Source organism: Medicago sativa, chromosome 8 (assembly GCF_051527215.1).
Source record: "Medicago sativa cultivar Bolivia chromosome 8, Bolivia_mono, whole genome shotgun sequence".
NCBI classification, from domain to species: Eukaryota; Viridiplantae; Streptophyta; class Magnoliopsida; order Fabales; family Fabaceae; genus Medicago; species Medicago sativa.
Genome location: NC_140756.1, coordinates 65,124,284 through 65,150,491, shown reverse-complemented (window position 1 = coordinate 65,150,491; position 26,208 = coordinate 65,124,284). Strand labels below are relative to the sequence as shown.

The window sequence follows — 26,208 nt, the reverse complement described above, 5'->3', positions numbered from 1 at the left end:
GAAATACTCCCATCCTTTTGTTCATTTTGTGATGCTATTGAGCCCTCGAGGGATAATTGTCGTGCACAAAAGAATACAAAGGCACCAAGGAAAGAAAATATGACAAAAAATATCTTCATGTCCTTAGAATTTTTTTTACGACTTACAGGAAAAAAATATAGTAGATGCACCACTGAATAAGGATCCAATCATGGAGAAAGACGCTGGGGATGAGAGATGTCATGCAACAACTAGTACCTGAGGTATTTACCAAGTCAAGAAAGTTATCAAGATGATCAGGAAGCATACTTCCATGACGTATAAAGACTTGGAATGACCACTTTTGTTCATGACACATGTATGATTTACACAAGTTAAACCTTTTGGAATGCAAGTAATTAATTGCACTTCTAATTTTTGTTTAAAATATTCATCAGTTCATCATTAGTATAACTGTTTCTTGTTCAATACTATTATATTGTTGATTTTAGGTTTTACCCTATCTATCATGAAAGGTTATGAAAAAAAAGAAAGATTTGTTTTTACAAAAGAAATAAAAGATATTAAAAGCTTGATAAAAACTATTTATATTAGAACATTTATTTAAGGAGATACAAGAGATCATCCAGAGAGGCTCCTAGCTTAGTCATGAAATCTGCACAACGATTACATTCTCTAAGAGTATGGAAAACAGTGACATTATTCAGCTTAATCAAGTCTTTCACATCTTGAATCAAGACCGCATAGACATGTAATTTCGATGTTGGACCTTTTAGGAGGTTGATACAATGCAAAGAGTTGGAGTAGCAAACAAGCTCAATTATGTTTAAGCTTTTAGCCAAAATTAGACCCTGATAGATGTTGTATTTTTTAGAATATTTATTAGGGTAATGCTCTGGTTAAGGAGCAATAAATGAATGAATCTCATTTAATTAAAGTGAGTAATAAGTCAACTAATTAAAATATGAAAACTGTGCATTCAATACTCTATCAAATTTCCTATTATGTGATACAAGCATGAAATCCTATTTTATTTTGAAGAAGATTTTGCAATTTCTATGCATTTGACGATTTTGTATTTGATATTTAATTTGTTATGTTTTATCTTTGAAATTGTGAATTTATTTTAATTGGATATCTTACTAATTATGCATAGGCTTTCCATGAAAGGGTTTGAAAGAAAAAATGATTCATAAAAAATTCACGGAAAAAAATTGGCTCAAATAAAATCCACAGGAAAAAAAAATTGTATTGTTAATGAAAAGGATATAGGAATGTAAATATGTAATGGTTCAACTTCGGAAACTGAAATCACAAGAAAAAGAAAGAAAAGGAACTGTGTATAGTTGTGTAAAGAAAGGAAATTTAATAGAGTATTAAATACAACTTTTTTTTTATTTTAATTAGTTGACTTTTTTATCACTTTAATTAATGTAAAATAAGTGGAATTCGTTCATTTATTGCTTCTTAACCGGTGCCCCGGGATTAGAGTATAATTACGCGGAAAATCCTTAAGGACAGTGCGATCAGCACGTCTCAGACTGCTTTCACCTTTTAGTCATTTTGCAGTTTTCTTATTGAATTGATGTTTAGAGATGTTGATTGATTTTTGCCAGTGGTCAATTCTAACAATCTCAAGAAAGATAAGTTTAATGATCTCACTCTTTTGCTTATATTTAATTGATTTTTATTTTTATATATTGGTTATTATTTATAGAGATAGTTTATGCCTAATTTTACAACAATAGATAGCATAAAGCTCAGTATACAATATGTCAGAAGAATCATGAATATATCCAAAAAAATCAGATAAATAAAATCCAGCATTGTTTCGAATGACTCCTCCAAATCCAGCTCTCACGGGGGTGCACATACAACTACCATCTACATTAAGGATGGCGCAAGAGTGATTACCGTTGCTCCACTTAATGAAACGATCAACTAGCTGACTATTGCAATTAAGTGCGAAGCAAGATATGAGAGAATCTACCATACTCTGAATGCTGTAAGAGAGGCGACAAAGTGGAGCCAAGCCCACCAAATAGTGGCAGCAAAGAGGAAATAATGAAGCCCCATAGAACCACCCTTCAACCAATCTATCACATCCATATTAGAGTAGAAATTTGCATCATGGAAGCCAACATGTTGCCAAATGATTCAAGAGAAGTTACAATCACGAAAATAATGGAGGAAAGTCTCATCATCAAGACCACAACGTGAGCAAGTAGCTGAAGATGCAATATTTCTATGGTTGAGCTAAAAGAGAGTAGGGACAGAGTCGTGGCAGGCTAACCAAAAAAGAAACTTGAGTTTTTCCGGCATATTTAATTTCCAAATCCAAGACAAGAGGAATTAGAATTAAAATGAGATATCGTGCCTGTGCTGGGCAGCAACCAAGTGTAGCCACTCTTGGTAGTGTAGGTACCATTTTTGTTAGGAGTCCAAATGAAAGCACCTTCTACGGAGGGAGGTACCATTTTTGATGTGAATGTTATTGATGAAATCAGCTACCAAAGGAGGGAGGTGAGAGTACAAAACCCGAGTGTAAGGACCATTCGTGGAGAGCACATCTTTAACTGTCAAGTTCAAGTCGTGGATGTCTATGTAAGGAGGATAAGACACGAGTAGCACTTGAGTGACATAGAATTGGTGACATTGGCCAACCACAATGTTACAAATGACTTCTCTCTCTCTCTCTCTCAAGGATTGTGACATTGTGATTGATCAATGTCACCAATTCTATGTCACCCAAGTGCTACCCAAAAGACACTATGAAACCAAAGGAGCTTCAAGGACAAGACAAAAGGAAGAATTACCTGATCCCGCACGCCAAGAGAATCCGTCTTTGAGAGCATTTATTGAGTGATCTAAAGGGGTAAACATGACTCATGCATGTACATAAAAGACAAAATCAGTTTTTGCATCTCCATTAGTTCTGAAAAAAATTCATTATAAATAAATTGATACACAAATTTATCTTTTTTACATCAAAAGAAGAAAAAACATGACCAAGTTTCTCAAGTTTGTTTATTTTCTTATGAGCTTGATTTCCATATTTTTTGTAAGGCACTGTAGCTCAGGTATGACCTTTCTCTCATCCTTTTTCAAATTTTTTCTTCACCTTATACATAAATTTTTACCCCCATATGTTAATATTGATTACTTCTTTTTATACATTACAGCATCACCTAAGTATTGTATGCACGGCGATGATTGTAATGTTTGGTGTCCTAATCCTTTGATGGGAATTTGTACTGATTATCAATGTATATGTATGTAACTTTTAAAGATAAGTTGAAAATTAATTATATCTTACTTCTTAGTCTATAATTTTATTTACATGTTATAGTTTTCAACAACTATGGGGTGATAAAAAGGATAATTAACGGTACAAAGGAGGTTGTTGTTGCAATAAGAGAAAAAAAATTGAAGATTCATCAAGTTACAAGAAGTGATGGTGGCTTTAACACCCATTTCAAAGGTGTTTCTTCGTTTCACTCTCTTTAATCGTTTTTCGGTTTCATTTGGTTTTGATCTAGTTATGCATTGTTCCTATCAGCTGAGCTAAGCTCACGAGGACCCAATTTTGTTTTTTTTTTCTTCATTCTTAACTAAATTTGATTCTGAATAATTTGTTAGCTTGAGTTCTATAAGGTTATTGTCGCTGGTGTGACGGGTTGAAGTACCCCTTCTACTTCCCTTTATGACATTTTTATTATAAAAATAAATAAATCAAATTAAATTTAAAGAAAACTGTTTTTTCTAAACTTATAACTTAGCTTATTTATATTTTTCTTCCTCTTAACTTGTCGTAGGTCTTTGAATGATCTTTATTTATCAAAGTACATAATTATATGATATGATGATATGATATCATTGTTCTTCTCTGCATCTTTTAGAAACAAACAAAGGTGACAACCCTTGCATCATATAATTGAATGCTTCATGAAAATTGAAAGGTGAAAGTGATCATTAGAACGACAACTTAATGTGTTAAATAAAATATAGACTCATTTCCAGCCCTAGAGATAGGTTATACCCGAGCTTTCGTACCTTACAATAAAAAAATATGTAAATCAAGACAATCATAACATAAGTTTGTGAAACAATTTAGTTAGGTAAAATTCCACTAGATTTAGTTCATTTTGTGCAGCATCAAGTTTAATCTACTATCTAATTTTCTCACTTAGAGCAAATAAATGGGACGAAGCTAAAAAACTTCCTCAAACCATAACAAGTGTAAGAGTTTAAATATAAGTTCATATTATTTCAAAGTTTGAACTGATAATGGAAAAATTTACGATGATTTGCTTTCTACCATGCCTTGTTTCAAAAAATGGTTATCTTTTTCTTGTCCTTGTTTGTTGATCAGAATTTTTTTGAACAGTTTTACATCTTTTGCGTTTTTGTCATGATAGGGTTTTTAAGTTTTGTGATAAGCTTTTACCATTTTTCGAGAAATGATATTTGTACAACCATTTTATAACAACTTTTGTGACAACTTTTTATCTCATACTCACATCACGTTTTACTTTATCTCGCTATTACTTTGATTTTCGTGTCAATACCTACTTTTTCTTTGTAAATCTAAGATTGTCCCATAAGTTATCAACAAAATAGTTGTTTAAATAACACAACTCTTTTTTCCTTACGTGTACAAAAAAAAAAGTTAAGGGAGAAGAATAAAAAAAAAACAATCCATTAAAAGTCATTAATTGTTTTACCATTTTAAAGTGATAGTGTTAACTTCAATTGAGAAGAAAACTAAAATCTACCCTATCACTTAGGTGAGGACTACGTTGCCCCTTCATGATTTGAGGGTATTTACCCTTCATGATATCAACCAATCAAATTGAACAATGTATACTCTATTAACTAAATCAAATATGGAAAGATTTTTTACATAGAATTTGTTATTTGCATCTTTACCCCATATTCAATTAATGTGCTTTTATTTTTCCAATCAAAAAATTTGATGAGATATTTTATTTCCACATTTCAATTATTTAGACAAATTTTGTTCTTCTCTTTTCTTTAATGTCTTTTGTTTCAAATTTTTATTTTTCTACAATTTTTTTGCACCATATCTTGTTTTTTTTCAAGCTTGGATCCAGAAAAAAAAAAAATTCCAAAACGTTATTTTTTCTCACATCAATTATATTTTTTTTCTTAATTAGATTATTATATATTATCATATGCTTTGTTTTTAAGAAATATTATCATATGCTTGTATATATCTATCAATATTAGTCTAAACGTTATCTTATTTTATCTATAAGATGACCAAATGCTATTAACTTAAACAAATATTTTTTTGACAAGTTATAAAAAACGAAGACTCGTTTTAGTTTTTGAGAAAAATTATAACACCTAATTTAGTATCTGAAAAATATATAATTCACTTTTATATTTCCAAAAATATAAAGAGATACAACTTAGTCTTTATTTTCTTTACTTTTTTTTTATCGATGAAAGAAAGATAAAGGAAACAAAATAAGATACTAGCAATTTTTTTGAAAGATACTAGCAATTATTTAGTAGTATAGTATAAGAGAAAATTAAATAAAATCATGATAGGAAAGACATTTGTATTTATAAAATAGAATAAATATATTTAAACAAAAATTAGATATGATAAAAATAAAAAAATAATTATTTCATTACAATAAATATAAAATATATTCTTTAACAATTTTTAAAATATATCATCTAATTCAGGGGAAGTCGAACATTTTTCAGTCAATGTGATAACCACAATTTTGATTGATCTTTATTTAAGTCTCATTGTTGCTCATACATTCAAGAATAAATTTCAAATCATCGTCAAAAAACGAACAAGCCACATTTCGACTAATCACGGGTTAAGTCTCATTATAGTTCATCTGATGTACAAGTAAGGTCAAACCATCCTCTCTTAATATAAGAATCCCCTATGCTTGTGAAAACTCATTTTTGACCTTTAATTAATGTTTGACACGTGTCCAATTTGAGGGTAAATGTTGTCCTAAATTTGCTTTTTCTAACAAGATAATGACATCTAACTCTAATGATGTCATGTAACAATAAAGTTAACTTTTACTACATATTACAACATCTTTAACTTGAGAAGTAACTAAATATTTGCCTTTTACAAAACAAATCCACTTTTAGAGAATTTTTGGTTACAAGTTTGCACGGTTACCAATATTTACAGATTGGAATAATGCTTGGCTGTCAAATTCATTTTGGCTCTCAAATTTGAATTTCAAATTTATTTTGCTCAAACATAAGTTTCCCACTTCAATCTTTCTTCACACTATTTATCTCTTTTTCAGTTTGTTTTTCTCTCCGCATCTCTTTCATTTCAAATTGCATTTGACTCCTTCCTTTTTGCTTTCATTTTCCTCCCTCTTTTGTAATTGTAAACTTCAATATCTAACTCAATTTTTTTTTTGCAGATAACTTGAAAGATATACATCACTGCACAACAAAGAAGAAGGAAACGGGTAAGTAAAAGACAATAACACCATATTACACATAAATGATAACCATGTTATTTCTTACTTTTCCTTGCTTAGGTTCATCAGCACACATATTACACATAAATGATAATCTTATACATATTTTCATTCTTCCTTACATGTAAAACAAGCTTTTGTTTTTCTTCAACTTCAATATCAAAATTCTACAAAAAGATTTGAAGAGAATCTAGAAGGAAAAAAGATGCAAATAAACACTCCAACTCAAAATAACATTTATACTTTCTTTTTTTTTTGCAGAAAACTTGAAAGATATACATTTCAGCACAACACCAAGAAGAAGGAAACGGGTAAGTAAAAGACAGTAACCGATTTTTTTACCTACACATGCATTCTTCATTATTATTTTTTTAGTTCAATATCATCTTTAACATACTACTACCATGTTATTTCTTACTTTTTCTTGCTTAGGTTCATCAGCACACATATTATTCATAAAGGACAATCTTATATATATTTTCATTCTTCATGTAAAAAAAGCTTTTATTTTTCTTCAACCGTAAACACTCCAACACAATAACATCTATACTTTCTTTTGTAAAATATATTATAACACTCCAGATCAATTGATTAACAAACAACAAGTATAAATAAATGATGGGGAAGAGAGTTACCGTACCTTTATTTTCATATTCATTATTTGCACATTGCATCTTCAAATGAAGATCTTCTGTAACAAATGTTTTTTTTGCAGGAAACTCGAATGATGTCCCTCCAACAAACTACAAAAAAAGACATGCCTAAACAAATGATGAGGAAACAACGAGAGAGTTCGAAAATAGTTTGATTATGAGAATTTGATTTTGAATATGTTTAATTATGATATGTCGTGTGACTATAATTGTAATTAGTAAAAATATATAAGAAAAGAGTTTAGTTGTGGTGCATCCAAAGATAAAGGAATGTTTACTTTTTTTTATAGATGAAGAACATCACGCTGATAAAGAACACCGGTAAGCAGGGCCGTCTTCAACAATTCGGAGGCCCCGTTGTAATTTAAAGAAGAATAATTAAATTTTTTGGGGAGGCTAAATTGGAGGAGAAATTAGGCCCCAAATTCAAATCTCCTCCCATGTTAAAAAAAAATAAAGAAAATTAAACAAAAAAACACAATTACTGGGTGTTGAACCTAGGTTCAAAACAAAAAAACACAATTACTGGGTGTTGAACCTAGGTTCACACAGCTACAAGTGCTCTCCCCAACCACTACACCAATGTAACAGGACGTGAAACAGTTTTACGCGACTAGGATATATTCATTTTTATCAGACCTGATATATAAAAAAATATATAATTTGGGCCCCCAAAATTTGGAGGCCCTGTGCCATGGGCCTGGATGCTCTTGCTTTGGGCCGGCCCTGCCGGTAAGGTAAGAAACTCTTAATTTTCTATGCAAAATTATATTCATCCTTCTTTAAGTCTTTCTCTTTGCAAGCTTGTCTTCTTTATTCTTTATGTTCTTTTGATCATCATCTTAAAACAAGAGTTAAGCTTCTATTTTTCATCTACCTGAACATAACAAAATTATTTTCAAAATATACCAAACAATATTCATATTCAAACTAATAATAGAGATTCATATTATTTTAAATCTTTTTCAAAATAGTTATGTTTTTGAAAGAAAAAAAATTACTTTTCTTTTTTCTTTTTTTGAAAGAAACAAGAGAGAAGAAATAAAGTCGATGGATATTACTATCAAAGAGCAAGAACAATGAAAAAATGAAGATGAATACAAGATCTTCTAAGATGTGATTATATGGAAAGAAGACACCAGAGGTAAAAAAAGTGATTCTTCAAACAAAGAAAGAAGACACCAGTAAGTAATTTACTCTTTCATAATCGAACATGTACCTCTTTTTCTTACATGTACCTATTCTTTGTTCTTCTGATCTTCGTTATTTGTATTTATCTTCAACTACAATATTTTGTTCTAGAAATGTTTTTGCAGAAAAGTTGAATAGAGTTCTTGACTCTTCAGCAAACTACACAAAAACAAAGGAGACACCAGTAAGTAAATGAAGAGAAAAACAAATTAATTAGTTTAGTACAGAAATCCTCAACAAAATAAATAACCAGCTTAAGTATAAACTTCTTATCGCTTAAACAAACTACAAAGAAAGAGATGCTTAAATACAAGATAAAGGAAAACCGATGAGAGTTTGATTAGTATATTCTTGTGTGATTTTATATTGTTTTGAAGAAATGAAGATAAATACATGTGTATACAAATTTTTATATTTTAAGGAAGTGACATGTGTGTAAGTGTAATTATCTACTAATTGTATTTTGTGTACAAAAAACAGTATTAGTTTTTTAGAACACTTCATTAAAAAAAACATTTTTTTTTGGTAGATGAGGAACACTATATTTAGTTAGCATTATATATTAAATGTTGTGACGATTAACTGTTTGAAAAATTGATTTTAGTAATGAGGTGATGAATAATATGTGGTTGTTTTTTTAATAAAGGTTGCATCAAGGAGGTTGTGGTGTGTCCGGAAGGTGCCACTGGCCTGTGTTGGTGGTTTATGGTGGAGAAGAAGAAAGCATAAAAAGAGATGTGTGGGATGAACTTTGTATTTGATTTCAATTAAACTTCAGACCAAAAAGCATATGGTAGTACAAAAGAGAGAAAAAGAAGGAGGAGAACTTGCAATAGCATTAATCAGAATATAAATTCATGCCATTACTACTAATAAACAATGGTGAGGGTCAGTCAGAACATGGATTTAGTTGAAAAGAATCTCAGGGTCAAGCATAGTATCTGCAATGAAGGGAAATAAAGTATTAAAACAATCTATGAAACACAAAACACAAATTATCTGAAGTTTATAACATACAAATATTTTTCATATTTGGACTAGACAAGGGTTAAGACTCTCAAACACCAGAGTATAACATACAAATATTTTTCCTCATTTTATTTTTGAAAAAACATCTTTTATTAGTTTAGGTTTAGATTTTAGTCTGTAGATTTAATAAGAAATTTTAGTGCTTAAATAAAATTGAAAATAAAATTGAACAGTCCAACACCATACACTAGAGCCTGAGTCTTTTGTTTAAAAAAAATCAAAAAATAATCCACACTTAAAATACAGAAAAATAAAATAAAAAACACATAAAAAATAAATAAGATGAAATTTTGATCAAGATACTGTAAAACGAAAATTCATATCCAAGAAAGTTTAGATCCAAAAAGTTGTTGTTGCATGTGTGATAGAAGTCGTCATGCGGATTAGTGCCTAAATCATGATGAATAGGTCTAAAAGAGAGCTTACATGATGAAGGTTCCAGATCTGCTGTGCTAAACTCCATGCATGAGATCGAAAATGGTCAAAAATGGTGTTTTGGCGGCGGTACTACAGTGTCCGGCATCTGATATGGTGGTTTCCGGCACGGCGGTTTCCGGCACGGCGGTTTCCGGCATGGTGGTTTCCGGCGTACTTGCTAAGATTAAAAAATACATGGGTTTTGTACACGATAGAGAATAGAGTATTTCTGTGGTGAAAGTTCTTTGAAAAAAGATTTGTGGTGGTCGAGATCTACGTTACAAGTTGTTGATTGTGAAAATTATAAATATCTCTTCCTATAAATAGATTTGATAGAAAGAGAGAGAGGAAGAAGTGATGAAGATGGTGGTGCACAGTGGCGGCTAGGGTTTGAGTGTAGAAGGAAGAAGTGATGAAGATGGTGGTGACTAGGGTGAGAGTAGAGAGAAAAGGTTTCTCTTCTTTTTGAGGGGAGAGAAAACCAAAGAAAAAATGAATTGTTACTGATCCCACCCATTGAAAACTCGAGTAAATTTTCATTTTTTTATCCGTGGGGGTCCATCGTTTTGGACTTCAAACAACAATTAAAAATTGGGATAATACTTCAGTGACATAATGTCACGGTGACATTAAATCTGGGCCACACAAAGGTTTGTGTTGTGTGGCTCAGATGTGTTGTATGGGTGACATTAAATCTGGGCCACACAAAGGTGTTTGTTGTGTGGCCCAGATTTAATGTCACGGTGACATTATGTCACCAAAGTGCCACCCATTAAATTGAGTTAATTGTAGATTTATGCATGGGTTAAATTCTTTAATATTTTGGTCAAACTACAAGCTAAAAAATGAGGTTCAGAATACAAAAATAATTTTAATAAATTTCTATGACTAATATATCAAAAAAAATTATATATTCATATTGGTATATATATATATATATATATATATATATATATATATATATATATATATATAACAAGACCAAATGTGTGATTGATCATAAAAAAAATACGGAATCAAGATTTATGATTAGTAACATACCAAAAAAATATTAAATCAATATTTATGACTACTAAATATTAAAAAACACGATATAGAAAACATAGAGTCAAGATTTATGACTAATAAATATTTTATAATACGGGTTCAATCACTCAAATAAATGTTAAGATTTACTCAATAATAAATGTCATTAGAAAAAACAAATGCATATTGTAGACGAAAGCCAAAATGTTAATATCCAAAATTGAAAAAAAATTATTATACCCGAAACATGTTTTTTTTTAAGGATATACAAGAAACATGCTGTCATTGTTAAAAAAAATTAAAGTAATTTATACACATGAGCTAAGTCAATAATGCTATAAATTTTAAAATAATTACCATACATGAGACAAGTAGTTGGTGATACAAATTTAAAATTAAATATTATACCCCTGACAAGTTGTCATTGCTAAATGTTCCAGAAAAATTATTGTCAATAAAATAAGTCGTTGTTATTATAAAAAGAACCATTTATATATTCATATTGCTAAACGCTCCTGCTATTTGAAATGTCAACTCACTTTAATTCAATAATGATATTCAACCATCATAAACTATAATGCCCCGAAACTATAAGTTGATTAAACTTTCAGAAATAAATCAAATACAAAAGATAAGTTGTCATTGACCAAACTAATCTTGATCTACATGACAAGCTGTCATCTAAAAATATTGTTCCTGCTAAAATGTTTAAACTAATTAGACTATCATATTGCCTAATTCTTTAAAGATATCAAATAATCATCGTACATGTGTATAAATTAAGTCATTTTATTTTTTACAATTGTGTTTTTTTGGTTCACAACCACACTTGTGAACCCCGGACACCCGACTTATCAAAAAATTTGTCAAAAAAAAAAAACCACACGTGTGTATAATCCCGCAAAAAAAAAAAAAACACGTGTCTATAAGAAATTGTTTTCTTTAATGATTTGGATTTTTATTCAAAATTAAAAATAAAAATTACTTCATTCGATTACTATGGTCAATAAAGATTCTCATTATGGATGTATTGAATAATTAATGTGTATAGACCGTAAGTTTGTGTCATATATGTCATTTGTGTAATATTTTGTATAAATTTATAATTATTTGAAATGTTTATTTACGGTCATCGAGATTAATTGGACAAGTTTTTTTTTGTTATGTATAAAAAAAATTCCTCCTAAAATGTTTCTACTATTTAGAACATCATTTCACTTTAATTTTACAGTGATATTGAACCTCCATCAACTAAAATGCATAGGATATGTTGTCACTGAAAGATTAATTAAACTAACCTTGATACACATGACAAGTTGTTAAAAATTTGGAAATAATTGTTATAAACATTACAAGTTGCCACTTCTTAAAATTTATAATTAATTATTATACAAATTTAATTATCTCCCTTATTTTAAATTTGGCAAACATATTCCAAAATCTAATAAGTCGATATTGTTTTTTGGAGAAAAATTATATAAGTTGATATCATTATTTTTTTTTTGGTGGTGTCCGGGATTCGAACCCCGGATTATTATACACGGGACATGTTGACATTGATAAAAAAATTTAAAATAATTATTATACACGAGCTAAGTCTACGGTGATAAAAATTTGGAAATAATTGTTTTTTTTTTTGACAAAAGAAATAATTGTTATAAACATTACAACTTGCCACTTCTTAAAATATATAATTAATTATTATACAAATTTCCTTATCTCCCTTATTTTAAATTTGGCAAACATATTCCAAAATCTAATAAGTCAATATTGTTATTTGGAGAAAAATTATATAAGTTGATATCATTATCGTTTTTTTGGTGGTGTCCGGGATTCGAACCCCGGATTATTATACACGGACATGTTGACATTGATAAAAAAATTTAAAATAATTATTATACACGAGCTAAGTCTCCGGATTATATATTCATATTGGTATCTAAAATAAATATATATATAACAAGAAAAAATTTGTGATTGATCATAAAAAAATACGGAATCAAGATTTATGATTAGTAACATACCAAATAAATATTAAATCAATATTTATGACTACTAAATATTAAAAAACACGATATAGAAAACATAGAGTCAAGATTTATGACTAATAAATATTTTATAATACGGGTTCAATCACTGAAATAAATGTTAAGATTTACTCTATAATAAATGTCATTAGAAAAAACAAATGCATATTTTAGACGAGAGCCAAATTGTTCATGTCCAAAATTGAAAAAAAATTATTATACCCGAAACATGTTTTTTTTTTAAGGATATACAAGAAACATGTTGTCATTGTTAAAAAATTTAAAGTAATTTATACACATGAGCTAAGTCAATAATGCTATAAATTTTAAAATAATTACCATACATGATACAAGTAGTTGGTGATACAAATTTTAAATTAAATATTATACCCCTGACAAGTTGTCATTGCTAAATGTTCCAAAACAATTATTGTACATAAAATAAGTCGTTGTTATTATAAAAAGAACCATTTATATATTCATATTGCTAAACGCTCCTGCTATTTGAAATGTCAACTCACTTCAATTCAATAATGATATTCAACCATCATAAACTATAATGCCCAGGATAAGAGAGCATTGACTAAACTTTCAGAAATAAATCAAATACAAAAGATAAGTTGTCATTGACGAAACTAATCTTGATCTACATGACAAGCTGTCACCTAAAAATATTGTTCCTGCTAAAATGTTTAAACTATTTAGACTATCATATTGCCTAATTCTTTAAAGATATCAAATAATCATCGTACATGTGTATAAATTAAGTCATTTTATTTTTTACAATTGTGTTTTTTTGGTTCACAACCACACGTGTGAACTCCGGACACCCGACTTATTAAAAAATTTGTCAAAAAAGAAAACCACACGTGTGTATAATCCCTAAAAAAAAACCACACGTGTGTATAAGAAATTGGATTCTTTAATGTTTTGGATTTTTATTCAAAATTAAAAATAAAAATTACTTCATTCGATTACTATGGTAAATAAAGATTCTCATTATGGATGTATTGAATAATTAATGTGTCTAGACCGTAAGTTTGTGTCATATATGTCATTTGTGTAATATTTTGTATAAATTTATCATTATTTGAAATGTTTTTTTACGGTCATCGAGATTAATTGGACAAATTGTTATGTATAAAAAAAATTCCTCCAAAAATGTTTCTACTATTTAGAACATCATTTCACTTTAATTCTACAATGATATTGAACCTCCATCAACTAAAATGCATAGGATATGTTGTCACTGAAAGACTAATTAAACTAACTTTGATACACAGGACAAGTTGTTAAAAATTTGGAAATAATTGTTATAAACTTTACAAGTTGCCACTTCTTAAAATTTATAATTAATTATTATACAAATTTCATTATCTCCCTTATTTTAAATTTGGCAAACATATTCCAAAATCTAATAAGTCGATATTGTTTTTTGGAGAAAAATTATATAAGTTGATATCATTTTTTTTGTGGTGTTCGGGATTCGAACCCCGGATTATTATACACGGGACATGTTGACATTGATAAAAAAATTTAAAATAATTATCATACACGAGCTAAGTCTCCGGTGATAAAAATTTGGAAATAGTTGTTTTTTTTTTTTTGACAAAAGAAATAATTGTTATAAACATTACAAGTTGCCACTTCTTAAAATTTATAATTAATTATTATACAAATTTCCTTATCTCCCTTATTTTAAATTTGGCAAACATATTCCAAAATCTAATAAGTCGATAATGTTTTTTGGAGAAAAATTATATAAGTTGATATCATTATTGTTTTTTGGTGGTGTCCGGGATTCGAACCCCGGATTATTATACACGGGACATGTTGACATTGATAAAAAAATTTAAAATAATTGTTATACACGAGTTAAGTCTTCGGTGATAAAAATTTGGAAATAATTGTTTTTTTTTTGACAAAAGAAATAATTGTTATAAACATTAAAAGTTGCCACTTCTTAAAATTTATAATTAATTATTATACAAATTTCCTTATCTCACATTGTTTTTTGGAGAAAAATTATATAAGTTGATATCATTATTGTTTTTTTGTGGTGTCCGGGATTCGAACACCGGACCTTGCATATATTATGCATTATCCTTACCAACTGAGCTAAGCTCGCATAGACATATAACATTATTGTTTTTTTTTGAAAGAAGATAACATTATTGTTTAAACTTTTATATACATTTTTTTTCATTTTTTAAACAATTGGTTTTTTAATACAACTTTTTTTTAATCTATTTTCTATACTTTTCAAAGTTAATAATAATTAACTTTTAAACTATCTAAATTTAAAATGTTCACAAATACATAATGTCGAATTCTAACTACAAAAAATCACCACGACCAACCAGTACCCGTGCGAATGCACGGGTATGTTACTAGTTGACATAAAATAACTAACAACAGTTCGATAAAAGATGAGTTAAGTCACACAATAGTTAACCTGATTCAGAAGAAAGCTCAAACCTTTGTCAGAAGAGTAAGGCTAGCAACACTCTCTTTTGAACACTCATCCAAATACTCACTCTCTTATTGGTTTAAATCATTGTGGGTCTACACTTTGAAAATTGAACCCCCACAAAGTGGTGGGACATATATTGATTTTATCCAATAAATAAATAAGTGTTAACCACAGTTCGAGTAATCACGAAGGCTCGCTATAGTTCATTTGATTCATAAAAAAGGTTTAACCTAGGTTATAAAATGATATGACCATATTTTAATGAGCAAACTACACTCCTCTCCCTTGAAAGATGCTTGAATTACACTCCACTCCTCTCTTATGTTAAATATACAGTCCCCCGCCTCTTATGCAAAACATATTAGAAAATATTTCACATTTAAAATGTATTTTATGTTCTAAGTTATAAAATTAATAACAAAATATTTAAATTTAATCATCATTGACACTTAAATTACAAAGAAATGAATTATTTTTTCTTCTTAAATGGTGTTTTCAAATTTGTAGATATTGTAAAAATATTTATTTATGTTAAAATAGATTAAAGTGTAGTGCATTTAATTATTAAGGGAGGGGGTTGTAATTCAAGCATCTCATGGGGGTATAAGTTTTATTTTTCAACGGAGAAAAGTGTATATTTTAACTCAAGAGGAGAGGGGAGTGTAATTCAAACTTCTTTTAGAGGATGGGAGTGTAATTTGCCCTATTTTAATTGATCGCATGTTGAGCTTCATTTTGGGTTATATGATACAGAAGAAATGTCGAACCTTTGTCAAAAAATCAAATCACAATTTAACTGATAAAAAGTTAAGGTTCATTATAGTTCGTTTAATCCATACGAATGACTCATTATAGTTCATTCATCTGATAAAAAGTTAAGTGTCACTGTCATTATATCCGCAATTTGGTAGAAAGGTCGAACCTTTGTCGGTGAATGAAAAATCCATCGTTCGACTACTTAAAAGAATAATTAGTTCATTTAATTGAACATTAAGTACGACTTAATCGTGAGACTCCATTAATTATAAGAACACTATTCTTAAAGAATCCTCAGTTAAGGTTCATTGTGAAGTAGTATAACATTAAAGCGTAAAGATCATTATGTGGGTATACCGATGATCACGTCTCACGGATCATGGTCTAATTTGATTCTCTCCGATTTTAATTTCGATGGTCTAATTTGACTTATTCAAAACAAAACAAAAAACAAAAAAAGAATATATTTCAAAAAAATTAAAATTAAACTTATTGAATTAATTATTTCATAGTTAAAATTTAAATTAAATTACGATGCTAAAAGATAAGAAGTGATAACTAGTTAAACATTATTTAATAATTTGGATCCAAATATAATTTGGTGATATTTCTATGCTAAATAGAAAATAAATTTTAGAAAATAAAAATCAGAGTAAAATAAAATTAACAAGGGAGCGACACATGTACATAAAAATATAAATACTTGATTACTTTTTGTTGAAAATATAAAAAATATAAATTAACAAAAGAAACTAAAAGCATAACAAAATTTGTATATTTAATATAAAATACACAAGTTCCAATACAATTTTACTATTTTAAACTTCTTAATATATGCAAGTTTAACATGTGCAAACATGTACACGGTAAAAAAAAAAAAATCCATATAACAAAATTCGAGTTCTATGATTTTAGAAATTTAGGTGTTTTAAAATATATTTTTTAACAAAAAGGTGTTTTAAATTCATTAATTGCATAACGTTTAGACCAATATCTTTTTTATTCTTATCAAAGAAAATAATTTTTAAACTAATATATTCTATCTTAGGAAAATATAATGTTTATTCATCATGTCAAAAAACTAGCGTTTAAACTAGTATTGATATATAAACACACGAGAATATATATTCTTTTAGGGTCCGTTTGATGGTCAGGATATGATAGAGGCAGGATATGATATAAAGCTTGATAGAGATAGGATATGATAAGGACATGATAAACATTAATCATATCATGTGTTTGATGCGCACATGATAACAAACATGATATCATTATAATTAAATGAAAAAATTGCTCTCATAATTAATTAAATATTATAAAAAAGGCATGTTATTAATTATAATAAAAAAATACATATTATCATTATTTTAAAAATGACAAGATTTTAAAAATGGCAGAATATCAAGGTAATAAATAAGGAATGATCTTCTAATCCCATCAGGATAATTTCTAACCCAGCCTATACTCAGGATAGAAATTACAAAGGAAAGTCAGGATAGGATAGGAAAATGGTTTATTTTATCCTATCCCTTTGGTGCATCAAACATGAGATTTAAACAGGATATGATTAATGTATCATATCCTGTCTCCCTATCCTGACCATCAAACGCACCCTTATGGATACAAGGGAGTATATAATCAAATAGTTGTAAAAGAAAATAACGTTTATACTATTTTTTTTAGATTTTTCTAGAGTAGAAAAATAATGGATTTTGTGAATTTGTAAGAGAAGAAGAACCAAGATTGAAAAAACACTAAGACATAGTGTAAAAAAATTCTAAAAAAAATGGTGTAAAAAAATTTGCAGAAAAAGAAGAGATGAAACAAAAGAACAGTAAAGAAAATATAATAAAATATGCTTAAACAATTGAAATGATGTAACAAAAGATGTCATTAGATTTCTTGATTTAAAACATAAAAACCCATTAATTGAATGTGGGGTGAATATGTAAATAACATAAATATATTAAAATACGTAAAATGTAATTATATGTTTGACTTTATTTAATGTAGTTCACATTGTTCATTTTAATTGGTCCACGTCAGCAGAGGGTATTTATCCACTAATTTAGAGAGGGTAATCTAGAAAAAACCTATCACTTATTATTAATCAATTGAAACCATCAATTGATAATAGGATTAAAGATTAAGATTTGGAGTAACTAAACAAACTTACTCTTGGAGTCAAAAAATCTCATTATTATTATTATTATTATTATTATTATTATATTATTATTATTATTATTATTATTATTATTATTATTATTATTATTATTATTATTATTATAACTCTATCGCTCAAGATTATTATATTGTTGATTTTTTGTTTTTTGTACCTGTAGATAAAACTCCAATTATTTATCATTCTCTAAAAAACAACTCTTTATAAAAATGTGAAAGATTTCTCCATTTCCTCCCATATTTTTCACTCTTCAAAGTCCTCCCTTCATCACCCTTCCAAACTCCTAAACAAAGCCCTAGAGAAAGCACAAGATTTGCATGCATTTATTCTTTAAATGTGATTTCACTTAGGCACATATCCAAGGTGGGGGCAATGGAGTCGGCCGACCCCACTTGCCTCTACTTGTTTATTGTATTTTTAACCTAAAATTATATATTTATCCAATTTAAACACATTTATATATAGTAATATTGTCTTTACATAGTCCGTTTATTACACTACAAAAAATTACAAAACTAAAAAGGATCCTAATAAGTGTTCTAGGAGCATTAGTTAATAAATCAAAAGAAGTAGTTTTTTTTTTATATATAAAAAGTTGTTGTAATTATTATATCGATAAAAATAACACTTATTTTTAAGATAAAACTTTCTTTTATGAAATGTTTAATCGATTATCTTAGAGCATATCGTTAGGAAGACCATTATGTTTAATCTATTATTATAATCTAAACTATTCTTATATTTGTTGAAAAAGGTTGTGACTGACGCTATGTTGGTGGTGAAAAAATAATTAATTATAGTTATATTTTTATACTTTGCTAGAAATGGACAAATATTTAAAAAAAATCAACATTTTACAACAATTATAAACATAACTTGTATAATTTTCGCACGCGTACGCGTTTATAAAGTTTTATATAAATTTTTGTAATATAACTTTGACCTCACTTATTAAAATTTTTGGATCCGTCACTTCACTTGATGGAATTTTTTCAATAGACAAGGATTGATGCTTTGTGTGATGATGGGGGTGATCTTCTCGCTTCCTCTAGTTCAAGAATCTGATTTCTGAAAGAAAAAAATTAAGAATTTCAACATCCTCTTTTGGTCGGAAATTTTTTTTTCTGCCCCTATCACCAAAAAAAATGATATATCTGCCTCTAGTTGAAAATTATTGTTGTAAATGCCCTTGTTCTACACAGCACTTGGCGAGCATGTCATTTTGTCAACCATCCTCTGCAAGCTTGCAGGCTTTCTCAGGTTTTCTCTGTACAACTCTGTGTGTTCCTAATTTAAGTTGGCGAGCATGAATTATTTAAGGTTTTTTCATGTTCTTTCTTTGAAATGGCGAGCATGTTAATTTTTTTTTTCCATGTTCCATGTCTGAAATGACGAGCATGCCATCATTGTTTTTTTTAGTATTTTTTCTTGCTAGTCCTTTGAACATATTAAACATCACTGAATTAACAACCATGTAAAAAAACTTAATGCTCGCCATCATTATATATGGAACATATTGAACATATTTTTTGAGTATTTTTTCTTGCCATCATTATATATTAAACATACTGCTCTTTATTTATATATGGAACAGCATGCTGGCCATCTGAATTAACAACCATGGAAAAAAACTTAATGCTCGCCAAATTAAATACATCACCCATGCTCGCCAATTCAGACATGGAACATGAAAAAAAAAATTAACATGTTCGCCATTTCAAAGAAAGAACAAGAAAAAACCTTAAATAATTCATGCTCGCCAACTTAAATTAGGAACACACAGAGTTGTACAGAGAAAGCCTGAGAAAGCCTGCAAGCTAGCAGAGGATGGTTGAAAAAATGACATGCTCGCCAAGTGCTATGAAGAACAAGGGCATTTACAACAATAATTTTCAACTAGGGGCAGATATATCATTTTTTTTTGGTGATAGGGGCAGAAAAAAAATTCATTTACATTATAATGTGTATATTTAAGTAAGATATGATTGATTTTTAAGTTATCTTTAACCTTATATACTTTTTTTTAGGGATTGAACCGTTACATACATATACATTGATAATCAGTACAAATTCCTACAAAAGGAGGAAGACACAAACTATAACAAACGTAGTCCTCAACACAATACACAGGTGATGCTGTAATGTATAACAAAATGTTATCAGTATAGATGATAAAGCAAAATTTTTAAAAGGATTAGTGAAAGGTCTTACCAGAGCTTTCGTCCCTTACAACGAAAAATACGGAAATCAAGATGATTGTAGCATACAAAAATTTGAGAAACTTAATCATATTTTTTTTTCTCCTTTTGATGTTAAAAAGATAAATGTTTATATCCAGGGGCAGTTTTACCCCCCAGCTAGCCTGGGCACACGCCCGGGCTCAACCCATACTCGGGCGGATTTCTTTAGGGACCCATGGAGCCATGGTATCCCCTCAATAATCTATAAATAATATATTAGCCGTAGCATATCATACTTTTCTATGCGTTGTAGTCGTAAGCGAAGTTTTTTTTCTCTACAAGGTCGCGAGTTCGAACACAGTCTGCTCCTTTTATTGAATTAATGTATTTTTATTTTTATTTACTAAAAAATAGGTTCAACAGGATATTGAATTAAAATGTATCGAACCACCAAAAAATAGGTTCAACAGGACTCGAACCACCAACAACATGGTTGATTCATGCAAACTCAACAAATTTGACTACTTACAATCTGTGAATTCTACATGTAACAGTTTATATATATTCTATATATATTTGGCACCCCCAAAATTATCTTTTTTATTTTGATTTTTGACTATTTATATTTTTTTTTACAAGATTTTGACTATTTATATATTATGTCACATATCAATTTACGGTCAAAATTTTGCCCAGGCTCTGTAAAACTTCTGGCTCCGCCACTGTTTATATCAATTTGTTTATAATGAATTTTTTTAGAACCAATCGAGATGCAAGAAATGATTTTGTCTTCTACATACATTAATTTGTCATGTTTGCCCCTTAATATCACTCAATAAAAAATCTAACATAAATAAATTTTATCAACTTTTCATTACCTTTGATCTCTTTTATAACCTTTGACGATAGACAACGAATATAAAAAAATGAAAAACATAATAGTATTAAAGGATAACAAGTCATAAGAATAATGAACGTATGAGTTTATTAAGCAAAAGTTAGAAGTTCAAAGACATCCTAATGGAGAAGTGCTATTTATCCTGAAGGGAAACATTAGATACATATGATATGATAATACAAATAACAATTGATATATGAAATTTGTTCAGAACAAACAGTTAATTTATCTAAAGAGGATAAAGATATTCACAGTGGTGGTGGATCGACATAAGTAGGTGCTCCGACTGTTGATGGTGGTGCTCCAAGAATGTGGTGGTCGCAACCCCGTTAGGAGAAGGGGGTGTTGTACGCGAGGTGCCCTGACCCAAATCAATATATAAGTAAGAGTGGGGTGAAGCATAGAGAGATGCATACCTTGTGAACTAGTCAAGAGCTCATTATATAGGGTTGAGAAACCATTATGTTGTAATGGGGTAGCCTTTATGAAAGGCACCCATTATGAAGAGATTGAATAGCCTTTACAAACCATTAGTAGCCATTATAGGCTATTATTGTTGGAGAGGATATGATATTAAGGTTATGCTTTTCTTGTTGGACCTTTGAGTAAGTGGACCCTAATTTGCGACGGGCTAGTCCAGAACAGAAGCCCCAAGTCGACAGTTTGAGGCGTTCAAAGTGACGACTTCAAATCATGAAAAGCAAAAAGGGGATGCCAAACTGATTGTGTTAGAAATGATATGAAGAAGATCATTTGTGATACTTTGAGTTCAATTATAAACCGAGGAGGATTTGTTGAGTTTTGTTCCCGTTGTAAGGCGAACACACATGGATTTGTAAAGTTGTATCATTGTAGAAATGATACCCTTTATGTCGAATAGACTTGTCGAGGGAAAAATCGAGATTTTTCTCTCGGTTGAGAGAAAGAGGTCTAAATGAGGATCATGTCGAACCTAATTTATTTTCATTGGAAGTGGTTTTTCCAGATGATATAGATGGTGGATGATCATTTCCATCGTAGAATTTCTGAATCTTGGACCGATCCACGATAGAGTTGCTTCCAAGTTATCATTATGTAGTTCTGAGTGATTGCTTTGTATTATATCGACACAAAGGGGTGTGCCAAATAATTTGTACTAAATTATGTGTTGAACATTCATTACGATTATTTATGTTCGACGGTGAGTGTCAAAGATAGATTATATCACATAGGGTTTTTTCATCGACGAGATGTATATCAAAGAATATATCCTTGGACAACCTTGCGAGGAGACGAAATCCCGTTGACGTTGTTTTTATAGTTTTACGTTCTAGGTAGTTTATTCCAACGTATGTTCGGAGTTATTTTGTGAGCACTTCGACGGTTCATATTCAAGTGAATGGACAATTGTATTGTAACCACTGAATTATAGTAATAACAATGGTTAAGAGTGGTATAACTGAGATATACATTTTCGGTTCTTGTTGGCATATGGAGGTGAAAACGTTCACTCACCAACAACTTGTTTCATGCATCACAAGATATAAAATTTTCAATGCTTAAAATAAGATGACAAAAAAACACTAAAAACTTGGACCGATATTGATGGCAAGGATGCCTGGTCCGTGCGACATGTCCCTTGTTGAGAGCTTGTGTTTATGTAGATTTTAATATACTTGGTTTGACAACAAGTATGACCATTGATAATGTCGGAGACGCTTGGTCATTGTGATGGAAACATCGTATAACAATGATGATCCCTACACATTTTCTTTTGGACAAAATAACTTGAATAGGATTGAAGGTTGTTTCTCCAAATGATAGTTTCTCAATCTGCAACTTTTTGCAATTGTGAGCAAAATAATATGTCAGTTCTAACACGTTTTAGTATTAGGTAATAAAACAATAACGGTGTCGTACTTGTTCCTTGTATTAGTATGTTGGCAGAGATTGCTGACCTAAAAGTGTTGTGATCATTCTTGAAGAGGAGCCAAGTCTATTGTATGATAGGCCTAAGTTAAACAACTTAGAGAATAATTCTCATATCATTAGCTTCATGCCATCCATGACAAGGTTGGATAGAACGTGACCTTTTCATGGATTTGTGTTTGAATTCTAAGCAACATATGAGAGACAAACTATTAATTGTTCCAAAAATAATGTTAACTTAACCTTTAATGATTTTTTGTGTCGTTTCCATAAAAATAATTGAAGTCAATCGCAAAAGGCAAACACTCACTAAAAGGAAACAACCAAGTCCAAAATGTAACCATGATAAGAGACATAAGAAATTGTACTTCTTTGGTTCATGTTGGTGGCCACATGATGTTTTGAATTAGAATGTGATGCAAATTGACTTCAGGGCTTATATGGCGTGCGCGCGTGTGACGTGTGTGTTGGAATGGTCGCAAAATGTAATGTAAATGCTTTGTTTTGCTTTATATTACAATGAGAGATAAGAGAAACACTAGGTTTATTTGAATTGATTAGTAGCATATAAATTAATATGTGAAAGTAATCATAAGTGCGACATTATTATGATTTGTAAATAAAATTATACACTTGGTAAACAAATATAATTAACTTTCAACTTCAGTTGAACTGGTAATACACATACAAATACCATCAATAGTACAATAATCTACCACAGGAGGAAGACACAAACCAAAACAATAATCGTCGTCAAGACAATACATAGGAGATGCTGTAATATATAACAATAATATTAGTCACTATTAAGGATAGAGAACAAAAATATGTATAAGTTAAAAAACAAATTTAAAAAGGATGAGAGGAAGAGCATACCTGCACTTACACCCCTTTCAACAGAAAATAGGAAACTCAAAATGATAATAACATAAATAAACTTGAGAAACTTAGTCATATTTTTTCTCTCTTTAATGTAAAAAGATAAGTTTTTGTATAAATTTATTTAGAATGAATTAGTTTAGAATTTATGGAGATGGAATCAATAATATTGTTTTTAAGTACATTCATGTATTGTGTTTGTCTCACTTATGTGTTGTGTTTGTCTCATTTGATCATTCAATAGACAATATAACAAATAATTTTTATCAACCTTTTATTATTTATCATTATAACCTTTCATGATAGACCATGAAAACCTAAAAACAAGAGTATAATAGTATTAAATGATAATAACTAGTTTGGACACCCGTGCTTGCCAAGAACGGGCTAGATTGTTAACTATTTATTTTTATTATATAAACATTAATTAAATGGTAAATTCATTATTTTTATAAATAATATATCAATAGCATGTGTACCAAAAAAATATATCAATAGCATGTATCGATATTGTTTTATTAATTAAACATTGTATATTAATATTAACGCGGGAAGATCCCACATGAATAAATAAAATCAAGCAGATATTTTTAATATGGATATCTATAATAAATGGATTAATCCAAAAACAATGCAAAATTAATTATGGAGATATGAGTTTTTTTTTTTTTTTTGTGCTCTTCCTATATTTGGGGTGTTGGGGTCTCAAACTCAACCACACGACACCAACTATTTGAGACCAACAAAATATCGTCAAAAAAGGGTTAAAATAATACTCCATAAAACATAATATTATAGTTCGACACATAAAAAACCTATATCATCTAGAACGACTAGTTAAATGTTCCGAAAAACATCACAGACATTAGTGGTCTTAGTGCACACACGGTCTTCTTCATCCAATATAAGTATTTTCAATCCCTTTTTGAAAGTGACTCTTGAGTGAAAACCGGTTAGATAGTTTCCAACATTAGATGACGATTGACCTTGACTTTTATCTATCGTCATCGCGAAACACAAAGTCGGCGGGAACTGTCTCCTTGTTCCACATAATGACACTTACTTGATGGACGACCTCTTTCCACATGATCCCACACTTGTCGAAACACAAAGTTAGTGGGAACTGTCTCAACCAAAGACTCATCAAGTGATTGACCATCATTACTCGCATTATATATATATATATATATATATATATATATATATATATATATGTCATACCCCAATTTTTGACCTAAGATATATTGAAACCAAATCCTTTTTATTATTTTAAGAATTACAAACATATTTGTTTAAATTCATCTTGTTATCTACTAATGATTTTTTGTGAGAATTTGTTTCATAAGAATGATCTCAAGATTGATCTTGGCACATAACAAAAACCACCAACATGTCACTCACGCATAAAAGACAAGTTTGATCTTTTTGAACAACAAGCATTAAATCATGAAGATCAAGAAAACTTATGAGAAGTATGTCTCACCAAATTAAGGAATAATATATGAGTTGATTTGGACAAATACTTATGGGCCGTGAAATTTTCATTTGACCCATTAAAGGAAGAATACAATCTCATTAATTTTCCAAGTAACATAAGCAAATTGTCATTACATGACATCATCAAGACTATCTCCAATGAGCTGGTTCACGCATAACAGCTTGCAACAAAGACTATTTAACATGTGCTTCATTTAGCAACAAGTTTGGAGCGCAAAGCTTCATTTGAATTAAAGAAGGGCAGCTGTTTTTCTATTAAGTGGGCAGCAAGTATCTCAAGTCTATAAATAGAGGAAAGCCATGAAGCATTAGGGGAGGAACTTACACAACAAAACAATTATCTCTCAAGTGCAAATATCATTCACTTACAAAGTTCTTCACAAACAAACAAGCTCTTGCTCTCTTATTATATCTTGGATCATAATTCTTTGAGTTTGTTTTGTAATCATAGTCTCAAACAAGTGTTGAGCATATCTTGATCCAAAAGAAAAACCCACATAAACCACCACATAAAACCACAAAAAAAAAATCACACAATCATCACTACAAATCAACACAAAAAAACACCATCACTACAAAAAACAAAACAACCCTCATCTTTTTGTCTTTCTCTTAT

The 26,208-nt window shown here is 29.5% G+C and overlaps 1 protein-coding gene and 2 long non-coding RNA genes across 4 annotated transcripts; 1 reads left to right on the top strand and 2 right to left on the bottom strand.

Moving 5' to 3' along the window:
• Nucleotides 1–2,807: 2,807 nt before the first annotated feature.
• Nucleotides 2,808–20,516, top strand: LOC146900541 (uncharacterized). 2 transcript variants are annotated; one of them, XM_085731647.1, is made up of 6 exons: nucleotides 2,808–3,059; nucleotides 3,162–3,251; nucleotides 3,329–3,460; nucleotides 6,417–6,464; nucleotides 6,738–6,787; nucleotides 7,192–7,605. In XM_085731647.1, the coding sequence occupies exons 1-6, from the start codon at nucleotides 2,984–2,986 to the stop codon at nucleotides 7,282–7,284; spliced, it is 489 nt and encodes a 162-aa protein (XP_085587773.1). In that variant the 5' UTR covers nucleotides 2,808–2,983; the 3' UTR covers nucleotides 7,285–7,605. The 2 variants fall into 2 exon arrangements, 1 of the variants encoding a protein (XP_085587773.1); XR_015021173.1 differs by lacking the exons at nucleotides 6,417–6,464; nucleotides 6,738–6,787; nucleotides 7,192–7,605 and adding an exon at nucleotides 20,258–20,516 and having other exon boundaries at nucleotides 2,849–3,059; nucleotides 3,162–3,460.
• On the bottom strand, nucleotides 5,933–10,267 carry LOC146900542 (uncharacterized). Its single transcript, XR_015021174.1, has 4 exons — nucleotides 9,776–10,267; nucleotides 8,349–8,479; nucleotides 7,117–7,219; nucleotides 5,933–6,438 (listed from the first exon to the last, which is right to left on the bottom strand). It is a non-coding gene; the product is annotated as an uncharacterized LOC146900542 (long non-coding RNA).
• Nucleotides 20,517–23,743: 3,227 nt separating the features above from the next.
• Nucleotides 23,744–24,233, bottom strand: LOC146900540 (uncharacterized). The gene is made up of 2 exons (XR_015023556.1): nucleotides 24,093–24,233; nucleotides 23,744–23,991 (listed from the first exon to the last, which is right to left on the bottom strand). It is a non-coding gene; the product is annotated as an uncharacterized LOC146900540 (long non-coding RNA).
• Nucleotides 24,234–26,208: the final 1,975 nt, after the last annotated feature.